A 12,915-nucleotide genomic window follows, 5' to 3' on the forward strand; every position below is an offset into this window, starting at 1 on the left:
CACCGTATATCCACCATCTTTTTTCACCTTCTAGGGAGTCACCATACATGTTATTACATTAGGTTAAACTACCTAACTACTGAAAAAAAGTCTTCCTTTTTTATGGCAGAATTTTGCCAAATTTTGTATTTGACCATATTAAAGGAAATTCTTCTACTTTTTTTGCCTAAGCTGTCGATTGCTATACTCTTTGGAGGTAGTGTCGTATCAATTTCATTCCTCCAAATGTCAAAATAAGGCAAGACTCGGCCTCTTCTGACCATAAATCTTCTTCACGTGCACTACCACCACTGATGATGGAAATAATCTTCGCGCTCTTCGATAAAAGCTTTTCCCCTCTTGACCTGCCGTCATAATTTAATCGCTTGTGATTGGTCATTACCCAGCAAACGCGTCGTCCCGTCGGGTGTGAAAATTAAACATGTTTAATATGCTCACGACAACCTAAAACTACCCCCGATGCTATCTCTCGTCTGGATTCAACTCAGACAGCACGGACAAGTCAAGTCCAGACAAGACGTCTCGTCGTCCGACGCTGTCTGAGTTGGCCTTAAACAGCACTCATCTTCTTGTACGACAAAATATCCTTGAATAACTTTGTTCCACCCGCAATATGTTGAGGCAAAATGTTGAGGATAGCACTAAATCAATCGTTGACATTAAACTCACATTATATATAGTGAAATCTGCTATCTACCAATCAAAAAACAACAAATCTGCCGGTTCTGGCAATATATCTAATGAATTACTAAAAAACGGTGGGACAATTTTAAATAGATTCATTTTATCACTATTCAAAAAAATTTTGAGTCTTGAAAAAGTACCGTCGGAATGGAATAGTAGCATTTTTGTACCAATATATAAAAAGGGTGATAGAAGGGACCTAAACAACTTTAAAGGAATATCTTTAACATCTTGCGTTTATAAAATATTCAATAGAGTTGTACATTACACAGTTTCTGACTTCTTAGAAGAAAACAATACCCTTTCAGAAGTTCAGGGAGGGTTTAGACCCCACCGCAGATGTGAAGACCACATTTTCACTCTTAAAAACATTGCTAGTTGCCGACTTGCTGAAGGCAACTATAGGCCTATTAGTGTTCGTTATAAGAAGACGAGATGTAATTATACGTCCATGGTTTAACCATGTAATGTATAATATTTATTTCTTTTTAATTTATTTTTAATATGTTTGTCGAAATACCATCTTTGTTTACAGTTTTAATGATGCACTCTTGGCGTTCCATATCTGTTCGTTTGTTCGTGTCGACACATTCAGTATCAAATGGCGATATTTCTGTATTTTTTCAATCAATTGCTTGCTTGCGAGTATTATATAAGGTATGGTTTAAAGATCTTTGGCTATGTGGCGCCTGGCTATGTTCGGCTTCGGGATGTTATACCACACTTAGGCCTAGGCTAGGCTATAGGGGTCGTCAGTTTCGTGTTATGGGTTGTCAAATTCTAGGTCGTCCAATTCGAGGTCGCCCGGGTCGTTGGGGTCGTCCTAGTCTGGGCTCCAGACGGAGTTTTGTAAAAATATAAATATTTTTGCACATATGGCGTTTCATACGTGTATTACGTGTATTTTCAGACAAAAATCGCGGTCGAAATAAAAACAAATAAATAAAAAAAAAAGACAAAAAATACAGACTTGGGGCAAGTCTAGGGTCGTCCAATTCGAGGTCATCGCTTTCTACACACCCGACTTACTTAGCATTCCTTGACATAAAAAAAGCATTTGATAGCGTATGGAGAGATGGATTGCTAATGGCAATATGGAATATAGGAATTCGTGGTAGATTATAGAATATTATAAGTAGCTTGTATGACAATGTTAAGGGGCAAGTAAGATTTGGTGACATTGAAACACAGTCTTTTGATATAGGGTGTGTCCTTTCCCCAACCCTGTTTTGCATAATAATGAACGAACTCCCTAAATTATTACGAGAACACGCGTTAGGTGTGCGCATACACGATATCTGCATGGGTAGCCTTTTTTGGGCCGACGATATCATACTTTTAGCAGATAGCGAAAAAGAACTCAATAAAATGTTAGATTTAGTATCCTTATTTGCTAAAAATGGAAATTTAATTTTAATAGTGAAAAGTCAAATGTTTTGATGATAGGCCAGAATTTGAATAGCGAAAAACTTTGGAAATTGGGGGATACTTTTATATCTGAAGTTGAAACAGTATCTTGGTGTATACATTTCTAGAAATCTAAAAGACAATTTCCACATCAATCAAGTTATTAAAAAGGGTAATAGGATCATTGCGTAAATTAAATATATTATAGATAGACTCAACAATTTTGATCGTGTTGTATATGGAGATACCCTTTGGAGAAGTATCGGCCTTCCGACTATTAACTATGCTTGTGCTGTATGTGTTAATACAAATACTAAAGACATACAAATGATTGAGTCTCTTCAATTACAAATGGCGCGAACAATTCTTAAAGCGAGTAGAAGCACTGCAAAAGAGACACTTTATGGCAATCTAGGTTGGCAACCAATTAAAGTAACTCAGGATATTTTTAAAGCAAAATATAAAAGAAATGTTATGTGTATGGAAATTAATCGTTGGCCAAAACTTTTATTAAATACAATTATTAGACTTAAGAATTTTAATTCAAGGTACCAATTTATTAATTAACTTGTTATTATATTAAGTTCGATTTCAATGCCATTCTTAATGATATAGGCCTATGTACAGGTACTGATATTGATATAAACTGGGTAAAGCCATTTGAAAATACAATTTAACAATCGTATTCTACTTTTTGGAAACAAGAAGTAGTAACAAAATCATCTTTTCTTGATTACTCTTTGATAAAAGAGCCACATGGCCTAGAACCTTACCTATTGGATAAAACAGATTTTTATGGTTCAAGTTTAAAATTTAAACTTCGTTCAAACACTTTACCACTTGGAAAAATTACAAATAAGCGGAACATTGATAATCTAAATGATAAGTGTAAGGTTTGTGGGTCAGGTTAAGAAGATGTTAAACATTTCCTGTTTATTTGTAGTAAGTTACATTGCATTAGAATTGAAGAATTACAAACACTTCAATGTAATCTTATTGCAATAAATTGTGTAGATACTTGGGTTAATTTTATTTCTGGTGACCTATCTATTAAGGTTCAATATGTCGCACGTTATTTCATAAAAATAACTCTCACGACATTTATGCTGTGTTTGACAGTTATTGTAAAATGTACACAAGCCGTGCTTGGAAACTAAGAAATACAACTGTATTACAACTTTGAAGTGTTTTCTTTTCCATTGCTGTTGCAAAATTAGTAGTTGTATTAGTGTAGTTTTAGTTTGAAAATAAGTTTTGTAATAGCGTCGAGTCAAATTTTATGTCGTTATCTCAAACATGTTTTATTTTAGTTTCAGTTTTTATTTTCCATTGTTTTTGTATTAAATTTTGTAATTGGTATGGACGCACCATCTACGCATGTGTGCCACTGTTTAAAGGTGTTGTTCCAAATAAATATTATTGTTATTATAAACTGCTTTCTTGAAAGCATAAGCAACTCTGTAACCTTGATGATTCACAGAAAAATGAATGTGTCTCGCAAATGTGTCTGTTATTGGTGATCCTCTTCGCAGAAGAACTGGTTGCTTTTGGCACTCTTGAATGTTTAGTTTTCGTAATCTACCTTCTACTCTCTGATCAAACTTAGGGTTCAATTTTATAATAGTCCAGTTGTTCAATTCTTTATCTTTCCATACTCTTTGACTTGAAAGAACAGTGAAAGTTCTGCTTCTTGTAATTCTTGAGTAGTAGAAAGTTTTGGGTTTTTCCATTGGAGAAACCGTCGACATCTTGCAACAATCGATTTCAACTGAAACCAATCTGAGGTCCTTTTTAAAAGATGCATTTCAAAATACTCCTGTACTACTACAGCACTTACTTGGTTTACTCTACGAAAAGCTTCTTCTTGAGTATACTCCTTTACAATTACATGCTTGTGAGTAGTGTCGTAACTTGGTTCTTGTCGTGGCCAGCGTTTTATTTTGGTTCCGATAAAAATCAACCTCTGGTATTCGGTATGGAGCGTCGCTGATACGCTTTTGCGGTTGTATGGTTCTGGCAGGGAGTTGTTAATTAGACTCCCTGGTTCTGATCAATATTTGTTACTTATAATGTTTGTTTTCAATTTATTTTACAGGTTGCAAGATGTTTGTGAATATGTGCTCTTTGAAAATCATTGTAAAAACTGAACTGAAAAAATCAGAAATTAAAAGAAGAGAAGAAATATAAAAAATAGTGGCAGACTAAAAAAAATGGATTTCACATAGAAATCAAATATGAAGTATTTTTTATTTCACACATATTTCCATGACAACGGCCAAATTTGTGTTTTTGACAAATGTTGTCCTTTTTTAAGGTTTTTTTAAAATGGATATTTGTAGTACTTTGATGAACGATATTTTTGTTTTGTTCATTTAATTATAAAAAATAATTAGTGTATGCATAATAACAATGCATTGTGTACCTGTTTCATATTTTTTTAAATATATTTTTGATTTCATACTTTGGGAGATACCATTTATTTAAAAATGGGTGTTTTTCATTTTTTTTTAATTGTTGAAAACAACTAAACTTTACTTCACCATAACGCCCAAAATGGTGTACGTATTTTTTAAGCAGATTTATTACAAATAGGTAGTTCTAATAGTAGTGATTTCTAAAATAAAATACTGGGTAATTTAAAAATCTACAAGCAGTGTTGCCAGAACATATGCGTTTTTATTATAAAAAAAACATGGTATATTAGTAAAAACATTTTATTTTCTTTGATTATCTGATTTTAAACCCATTGGTCAGAACAATTCTTAATGTTTTATATAATTCTAGTTGTGTTGTGAGAAGAAAAACAATATTTTTAATTATAGATTCTGTAATTCCCAGTTTTAATGTCATTTTATAGGTTATATCCTCTGGAAATTTTAATAAATTATCAGTTCGTTGTGAATTTTAATCTTTGCAACAGATTCAAACTCCTCCATCCCACCCCACCACCTTCCTCCAAGCCCCCACTCACCCCAAGTTAAAAATTGCAATGTAAAAGATAGGATCCACCACCTTCCCCTCCCCAAAATTGAACCAATCAAAAGTCAATGATATACTTAGGTATGTTAATACTACATAACAAATATTAAAGTCCTGATGTGAAATTTCATTTAAGGTCAGCATGTAAAATATCACATAAAATATTGGTTTTAAATTATATATTTTTTTTACTGTGATTGTTGGATTCAGTAGTAATTATTAATTAATAATTATCTGATAATTATTTAATTTCCCTTAGTTATGCATAGCAACAGTTACTATGGTAACTAAAATTGAGATAATCTTTAGATTTTTTATACTTATCTTATACACATTTAAATTTGTAGATTATTAGCAGGCATGCCTTATTTGCATTTTCAAATTACCATTTCACAAGGTCATTTCGTAAGGATTTTCTTCTGTGATTATTTTTGTTCATAAAACCCTATATTTTATTTACAGCGGCCACCTCCCGTAAGCGGCCACCTCCCTTAACGGACGCACTTTGAAAAGCCTGTTTGTTCTTCCTATCTAATTACGGTAGTGCATTTGGTACCTACCGTAAGCGGCCACCTCCCGTAAGCGGCTGCGGCCACCTTTTTTGCTAAAAATTAGATTTTTTGTATGGTAAATTACCTCCCGTAAGCGACCACCCGAAAAATGTGATACTTATTGTATGGACCTATGAATTAGAGGTCCATGTTTATTGTATTTCTTTATATATTTGCTTTATTTCTGAGATTATTAGGATTCAGTATTTAAAGTAAATTTGGGAAAAAGTAGAAATGTAAAACTATATAGAAAAAATGTTTTGTATTTATGAAAAAACCCTTATTTTACTATGGTAAAATGTTGACTTCATTTGACCTAAAAATGTTTGATTTTACAAGGTCAAGTTTGTCATCACTAAGATTATTAGAATGCTTAGAAATAAAATTGAGAAAAATTACAAATGCAATCAATTCTTTTTGAATTTGTATTCATAAAAACGCCTTTTTTTTACTTTCCTTAGTTACACATAGAAATGGTTGCTAAGGTAACACTATAGGTAAAAATGAAACTATCTTGTAAATTTTGATAAAACATTAATAGTTGTAGGAAAGTGAGGACCAGTCCTGTTTTTGCATTGTGACCCCTTTTGACCTCAAATTACCTATTTACAAGGTCAGATTTTTTGGGACGTCTTTCTGTATCTCTTTACACAAAATAGATGTAAACATTTATAAAAACCTGGACGCAATTATTTCAAAGTTCAACTAAATATTTCAATGCAAAATACTGTTTTTCTGGCAATTAATTAAAATAAACCTGGCAACACATTCTCGTATTTTATCTAAACTATTCGTATGACTCTAGTAGCATTATGACAAGCCAAATATATATTTTATTATTGGATTAGCCATATTTAAATTTTGTTTCATGTGTTTTGTTTGTTGATATTTTTTTGTATTTTCCGTATTTTCCTGGCAACACAAAACCTATGTACGTAATTTACCCCAGTTTTTTTTTCGTGATTATTGTTTAAAAACCTATTGACTATCAAATTACAAAACCTCATTGATATAAAAACACCACTTTGGAAGTTATATGTATACGTTTATGAGGTTTACTTTTATAAAAAAAATATTTAAAAAAAAAACCCCTTTTTAAAATAATGGTATCAACCAAACTACATTTTGTAAATCTTTTTTTTCTACATTAAATGGAACTCAATACTTGGTTGTTTACACTGCTACAAAAAAAACTGTATACTGTAAGTATTTTTGGTTGTACGGTAAATTAATAAATACTCATCGTCTAAAAAAATAAATAATCTACTGTAGGCATACCTAATATAAAAAAGATCACGAAAATAACCCAATCGATTTAAAAAACACTACAGATATGATACAAAAATGCATAGCTAGACTGACGCGCGCCATAAAAAAAATTCCAAAAGTTGGTTTAATTGTGACCAAAATAAAACGTGCCCGATCGTCTTGTTTGTTGGGCCCGATTGTCTGGGCCCGATCGTGTCACGCTTTGGGCCCGATAGTCTTAGAATTTTATTTGATTTCTTTTTTACTTTTGTGGGCGAAAAAGTCTCTCTTTGTTTTACATTTATGGGCGTTATCACATTTGTGGGCGATGGTTGTTTTCACATTTGTGTGCGCTGTTTATTACATTTGTGGGTGATGCGTTTTCACATTTGTGGTTGTTTTCACATTTGTGGGTGATGCCTTTTCACATTTGTGGTCGTTTTCACATTTGTGGGTGATACGTTTTCACATTTGTGGGTGATACGTTTTCACATTTGTGGTCGTTTTCACATTTGTAGGCGTTTTTACATTTGTGGGTTCAACAGGGTGGCACCTTTGGAAATGATATAGGCCTATGGCATTGGTTTGTTATTTTCTAAATCGAGCACGGCCTTTAGATTTTTTTAGCTGCGACTGCATTTGCCTTTTAAGTAAATCTTTGTGAGAGGGTTAGATTACAGTTATTTTTAAATTTAAGATACAAACAGCATAATAATAAAAAGGAATGATTTCCTTTTTTACATAAATACTAAGGTCAACACAGTAAATATCATATTAATGCATCTTTTTCCATTTAGAAGGTTCGCCCAATAGGTTCAGAACTAATAATTTAAGATAACTCCTATAGTATTGAGTTAAATGTCTATTAAACATGAATAGAAAGTAGTACTTCTGCATAATTCGCCATTTCGTGTTTCTAGGATGTGGTTTACGAGTTCTGAGGAATCGGACATTATCTGAGGTCAAAGGTCAAATTTTAAATGGCCTCAAATCTTGAAAGTTGGGAATTTTTTATACGAGTTGCCATACCAAATTTCATGCTTCTAACCAAATTTGAAGTATCGACCCCACATATATACTATGAAAATAACAAGATCGTCTCCTAAAATAACTAATAATTCCGCCGCAGTGTATTTTCAATTGCCTTTTATTTTACCAAAGAAAGTTCGTGATTTTACCTTGTTTGCCGTTAGTTAGTTAATTTCAGTTACACTGCGCATGCGTCGCTTTCCTGGGGACGTTCGTCACGCGTTGTGATTGTGCAAAGAGTTAAACTGGGATACTAAAATGATAAACTTTGAAAGACTACTGAATACTTGGAAAATGAGAGATCTAACATATTATGGTAAGGTGACAATTTAAAAAAGTCTCGCATTGTCAAAATTGATATACAATGCTTCAATTATAGATGTCCCTAACCTAACCATGTTATCGAGAAAGTAAATAAATTGTCATATAAATTCTTATGGAATGGAACAGAAGAAAAAATAAAAAGAAAAACATTAATTGGTAAACCGTTAGAAGAAGGCATTGGCATGCCTGATTTCTCACTACAAGTAAAAGCACTTAAAATTAAATGGGCGAGAAATCTCCTATCGAGAAAACATGTAAGGTGGAAATTGTTGCCTTTGCATTACATCAATAGAATAGGTAATGAGAATATTTTATTCAGTAGGCCTATGTCATGCATAAATCTCACTAATCAGAAGATCTTTCAAGGTATGCCATTATTTTATTTAAGTTATTGAGAGTTGCGTCGATTTTAACAATGTTGACGTTGAAACTATCAGTAATTATGAACAGATCGTTGAACAATATTTATGGGGAAATAAGAATGTTAAAATAAATAACAAGGCTTTATTTTATAAAAATTGGGTTTCATCAGGGTTTACAAAGTGAAACACGTTGTTTCCTTTAATCATTTATTAAACCCAAGTGAAATAAAGAATAATTTGGGTATAAGAAGAAATTGGACTAGTGAATACACTACACTTGTTGAGGCAATTCCAAAAATGTGGATAAATGTAATTAGGAAAAACAATAAACAGGTAAATAATATGGTTACAAAATGTGACGTAATCGATACAATTTTAGAAACCACTACAAAAGATGCATATTTATACCTTGTCAACAGCATTTTTATTCCTCCTCAATGTATACGTAAATGGGAGAATGTTTTTAAAAATACAATAAAATGGCCAGAAGTTTGAAAGCAAAAAGTATTAAATGAAAAAACAAAAAATATGCACAATTTAATTATAAATTGTTGAATCGAACTATTCCTACCAATAGTCGATTATATATGTGGAATATTAAGAGTACTAGTAAATGCAATAATTGTGATGCATTAGACGATGAAAAACACATGTTCTTTGAATGTCCAGGTAACAAGAATTTATGGGGAAATATAGATAACAATTTTTAGAATATTGATGGTAGTAAAAGCTCTTTTAAAGAGCTCATTCTTGGCAGTGGAAATTATACAAAAAACCGATTATATACCATCGCTACCTATACTATTTATAAAATAAAAATATATAATGAATTAAAAAACCGTTTTGTCAAAATCCATGGGTGGTCTTTAAATCTAATGTAGTTGATATGACTGCCGTAGGTTTGATTTACATGTGTTTTATTATATTTATTTTACCATACAATGTAGCATAATTATATTGCATGAATTAAGTTTGAATATATTCAGTTTATGTTACACAACAAAAGTGACAACAAGAATCTGCAATGCAAATGGTGCTAGTTTTTTATGTACATTCATATATTTACAATATATAAGATACTTTTATTAATCATTCATGGTGTTCCCACCTCCTGATGAGATATTTTATATAGCCATTTTAGATATACTGATGTATATACTACACTGTATTGTAAACATCATTATAAAAAAACTAATTTGCATATGGCTACCTGATATTTGTGAATTGAAATATGTCATACTCTAGGCAAGCATTATTGGCCTTCAATATTTGTGCCAAACCAGGATTACCCCTTGCCTTATTTCATCATGTTTGTTCACTGGGATTGTACAGAGGTAAGCGTACTCGAAGGGGTATGAGAGCCAAAAGGAGACTTGTAAACAAATCATTACAGGTGTCGATACCTGTAGTTGATAACAAACATTGTGATAATAGCAATCTAGTGAAGATACAGTTGCAACCTCGTAACAATTCACGTATACAACCCGTCAACTTTGCTGCATGGAATGCCAGGTCTATAAAACCTAAGACTGCTTCTGTCTGTGATACAATACAATTACTAAGAAATTAGATATCTTTGCTATAACCGAATCATGGCTGACAAATGATGATCGTTCCAACCGTGCTATAGCTGATATTAAAAATACTCTTCCTGACTTTGAACTTCTTCACCGATCCAGAAATCACTCAACAGGTGGAGGGGTATGTGTGATCTTGCGAAAAGGCTTCTTAGCTACTGCTAATAGTGGACCGATATTTAAATCATTTGAATATATAGATATCACCATCACTGCAAAGTCGTCCTCTTGTAGGCTGTACATTATTTATAGACCACCTTACTCAAGAAACAACAAGATAACAACTAAGATGTTCTTTTCAGACTTCTCGACTCTTCTTGAGTTGATCAATAATGTTCCTGGTCGTGTTCTATTGGCAGGGGATTTTAATCTACACATGGACGACGTGCAAAACAGTGATGCGATTACTATGAAGAACCTTCTATCCATTTCTGGTTTCACTCAGCACGTTACCGGACCCACTCACAAGAGTGGTCACACACTTGACTTGTTAATCTGCAGAGATACAGATGAACTTATAACTGATATTAGCATCCATACTGATCAGCCTTCTGATCATTATTCAACTGTGTGTCATTTGAGTATATCACGCCCGGATTCCACTAGGCATCGAATTAGTTTCCGTAAATTGCGCCAAATTGATATTAAGTCTTTTAAGAGTGACATTGTGAAATCTGAGTTGATTACGAACCCTGCTGCAGGAATTAACACACTTGTATCTCAATACAACAACGTCCTTTTTCATCTTTTGAATTTGCATGCCCCAATAGTTACCAGGTCCATAATAATGAGACCTCACGCTCCCTGGTATAATGAGAACCTGCGTAAACAAAAGAGAGTCAAACGCCGCTGTGAAAGGAAATGGGCTTCATCTGGTTTAGAGGTACATAAACAACTGTACCACAGCGAATGCAACACATACAAACAGTTACTTGAAAAGTCGAAGTATCAAAGTGTGAGCAAGGCAAGCTATTTAACCTGATTGACAATCTCACTTCAGCAAATCATAAGCAGATTCTTCCTCTACATGAGTCTTCAGAGGATATGGCTTGTCAATTTTCTGAATTCTTTCGTGATAAGATTCATAAAGTTAAAATTGAACTCGAGAATGACCCTTACAGTGTCGGTAGTGTACATGATAAAAAGGCTGATGTACAGTACTCTTTCAATACTTTTGCTACTGTGTCTCACGAGGATCTACGCAAGATAATAATAGCTTCCAAATCATCTACTTGTCCTCTAGATCCTATACCATCAAAGCTTTTGAAGGAATGTCTCGATGAACTCATTCCCACCATATGTGACATTGTCAACAGATCACTATCATGTGGAACAGTTCCTGATATCTTCAAGGCTGCACGTTTAACACCACTTATTAAGAAACTCTCTTTAGACCCAGAAATATTGAAGAATTACCGTCCAATCTATAATCTATTTTTCATTTCAAAAATACTTGAGAGATGTGTTGCCGCTCAGTTAACTAAACATCTTGTAACAAATGACCTGCACGGCAAGAGACAATCATCCTATCGTAAACACCATTCTACTGAAACCTCTCTGATTCGTGTCATTAATGATTTACTTCGCGCTGTTGATGTACACAGTGAAGCAGTACTAGTGTTACTTGATCTAACTGCAGCATTTGATACCATAAATCACAAAATATTACTGCAGAGACTATCAAATCGGTATGGAGTCGATGGCACAGTTCTCAAGTGGTTTCAATCATACATGCTCAACCGCACTCAATCCGTTGCTATTAAAGAGTCAACATCGAATCCGTCTCCGCTACTGGATGGTGTTCCACAGGGGTCTGTACTGGGCCTCTGTGTTTCACGCTTTATACATCGCCATTAGAAGATATTGTTAGTTCTTATGATGGAGTTGAGCTGATGGTGTACGCGGATGACACACAACTGTATATGATGTTTAATCCTTTGCAAACAGATAGTGCTATTTCACAACTTGAATCTTGCATCCAAGAAGTCAAGAAATAGATGGTAGTCAATAAACTCAAACTTAATAGCAGCAAAACAGAGGTCTTCACATCACCTCCCGGTTTTTGCGGACCAATAACCAAATTGACCAAATTCAGGTTGGCTCGGAGTTCGTTCTAACGGTTCCTTCTGCACGCAATCTTGGCATTACAATCGACAACAAGCTAAGTATGTCGGGACACATTAATAACATCTGCAAGTCAGCTAACTTTGCGCTCAGGAAAATCGGTCAAGTTCGCAAGTACCTTGATAGAGCATCTGCTAAAAAGCTCATTCACGCGTTTGTTAGCTCGCGTCTTGACTGTTGTAACAGTCTTTTATGTGGCTTACCTGACTATGAGATTGCAAAACTCCAGCTAGTTCAAAACACTGCTGCAAGGATGATCACTTTGACTAAAAAGCGGCACAGTATTACACCGGTGTTGAAAGAGCTTCACTGGCTGCCAGTGTGTAAGAGAATAACGTTTAAAATCTCGCTGATCACTTACAAAGCGTTACATGGGCTTGCCCCTGATTATATTCGCGAGCTCATTTCTGAATACATCCCGTCGCGCTCTTTAAGGTCTGGTGATCAATTTCTTCTAACATTACCAAAATCATCCACTGCTTATGGTAGAAGGTCTTTTGCAGCAATAGCACCTTCATTATGGAACAAACTTCCACTCTTTGTGAGACTTGCTCCTTCAGTCAGTATTTTTAAATCACGACTGAAAGCCCATCTGTTCTCATCCGGTATTAATTAACTTATTCATTCATT

General features: G+C 33.8%; 2 protein-coding genes across 2 annotated transcripts in view; one reads left to right on the forward strand and one right to left on the reverse strand.

Annotated features, from left to right (window-relative positions):
- Positions 1-12,915, reverse strand: part of LOC144842685 (beta carbonic anhydrase 1-like) — a 307,431-nt gene that overhangs the window by 182,149 nt on the left and 112,367 nt on the right. The window lies entirely within an intron of this gene.
- On the forward strand, positions 12,329-12,901 carry LOC144843392 (uncharacterized). The gene has a single exon (XM_078700177.1). It carries the CDS (start codon positions 12,329-12,331, stop codon positions 12,899-12,901), a length of 573 nt encoding a protein of 190 aa, XP_078556303.1.

The sequence above is a fragment of the Antedon bifida genome, chromosome 5, assembly GCF_963402885.1.
Source record: "Antedon bifida chromosome 5, ecAntBifi1.1, whole genome shotgun sequence".
Taxonomy (NCBI): Eukaryota; Metazoa; Echinodermata; class Crinoidea; order Comatulida; family Antedonidae; genus Antedon; species Antedon bifida.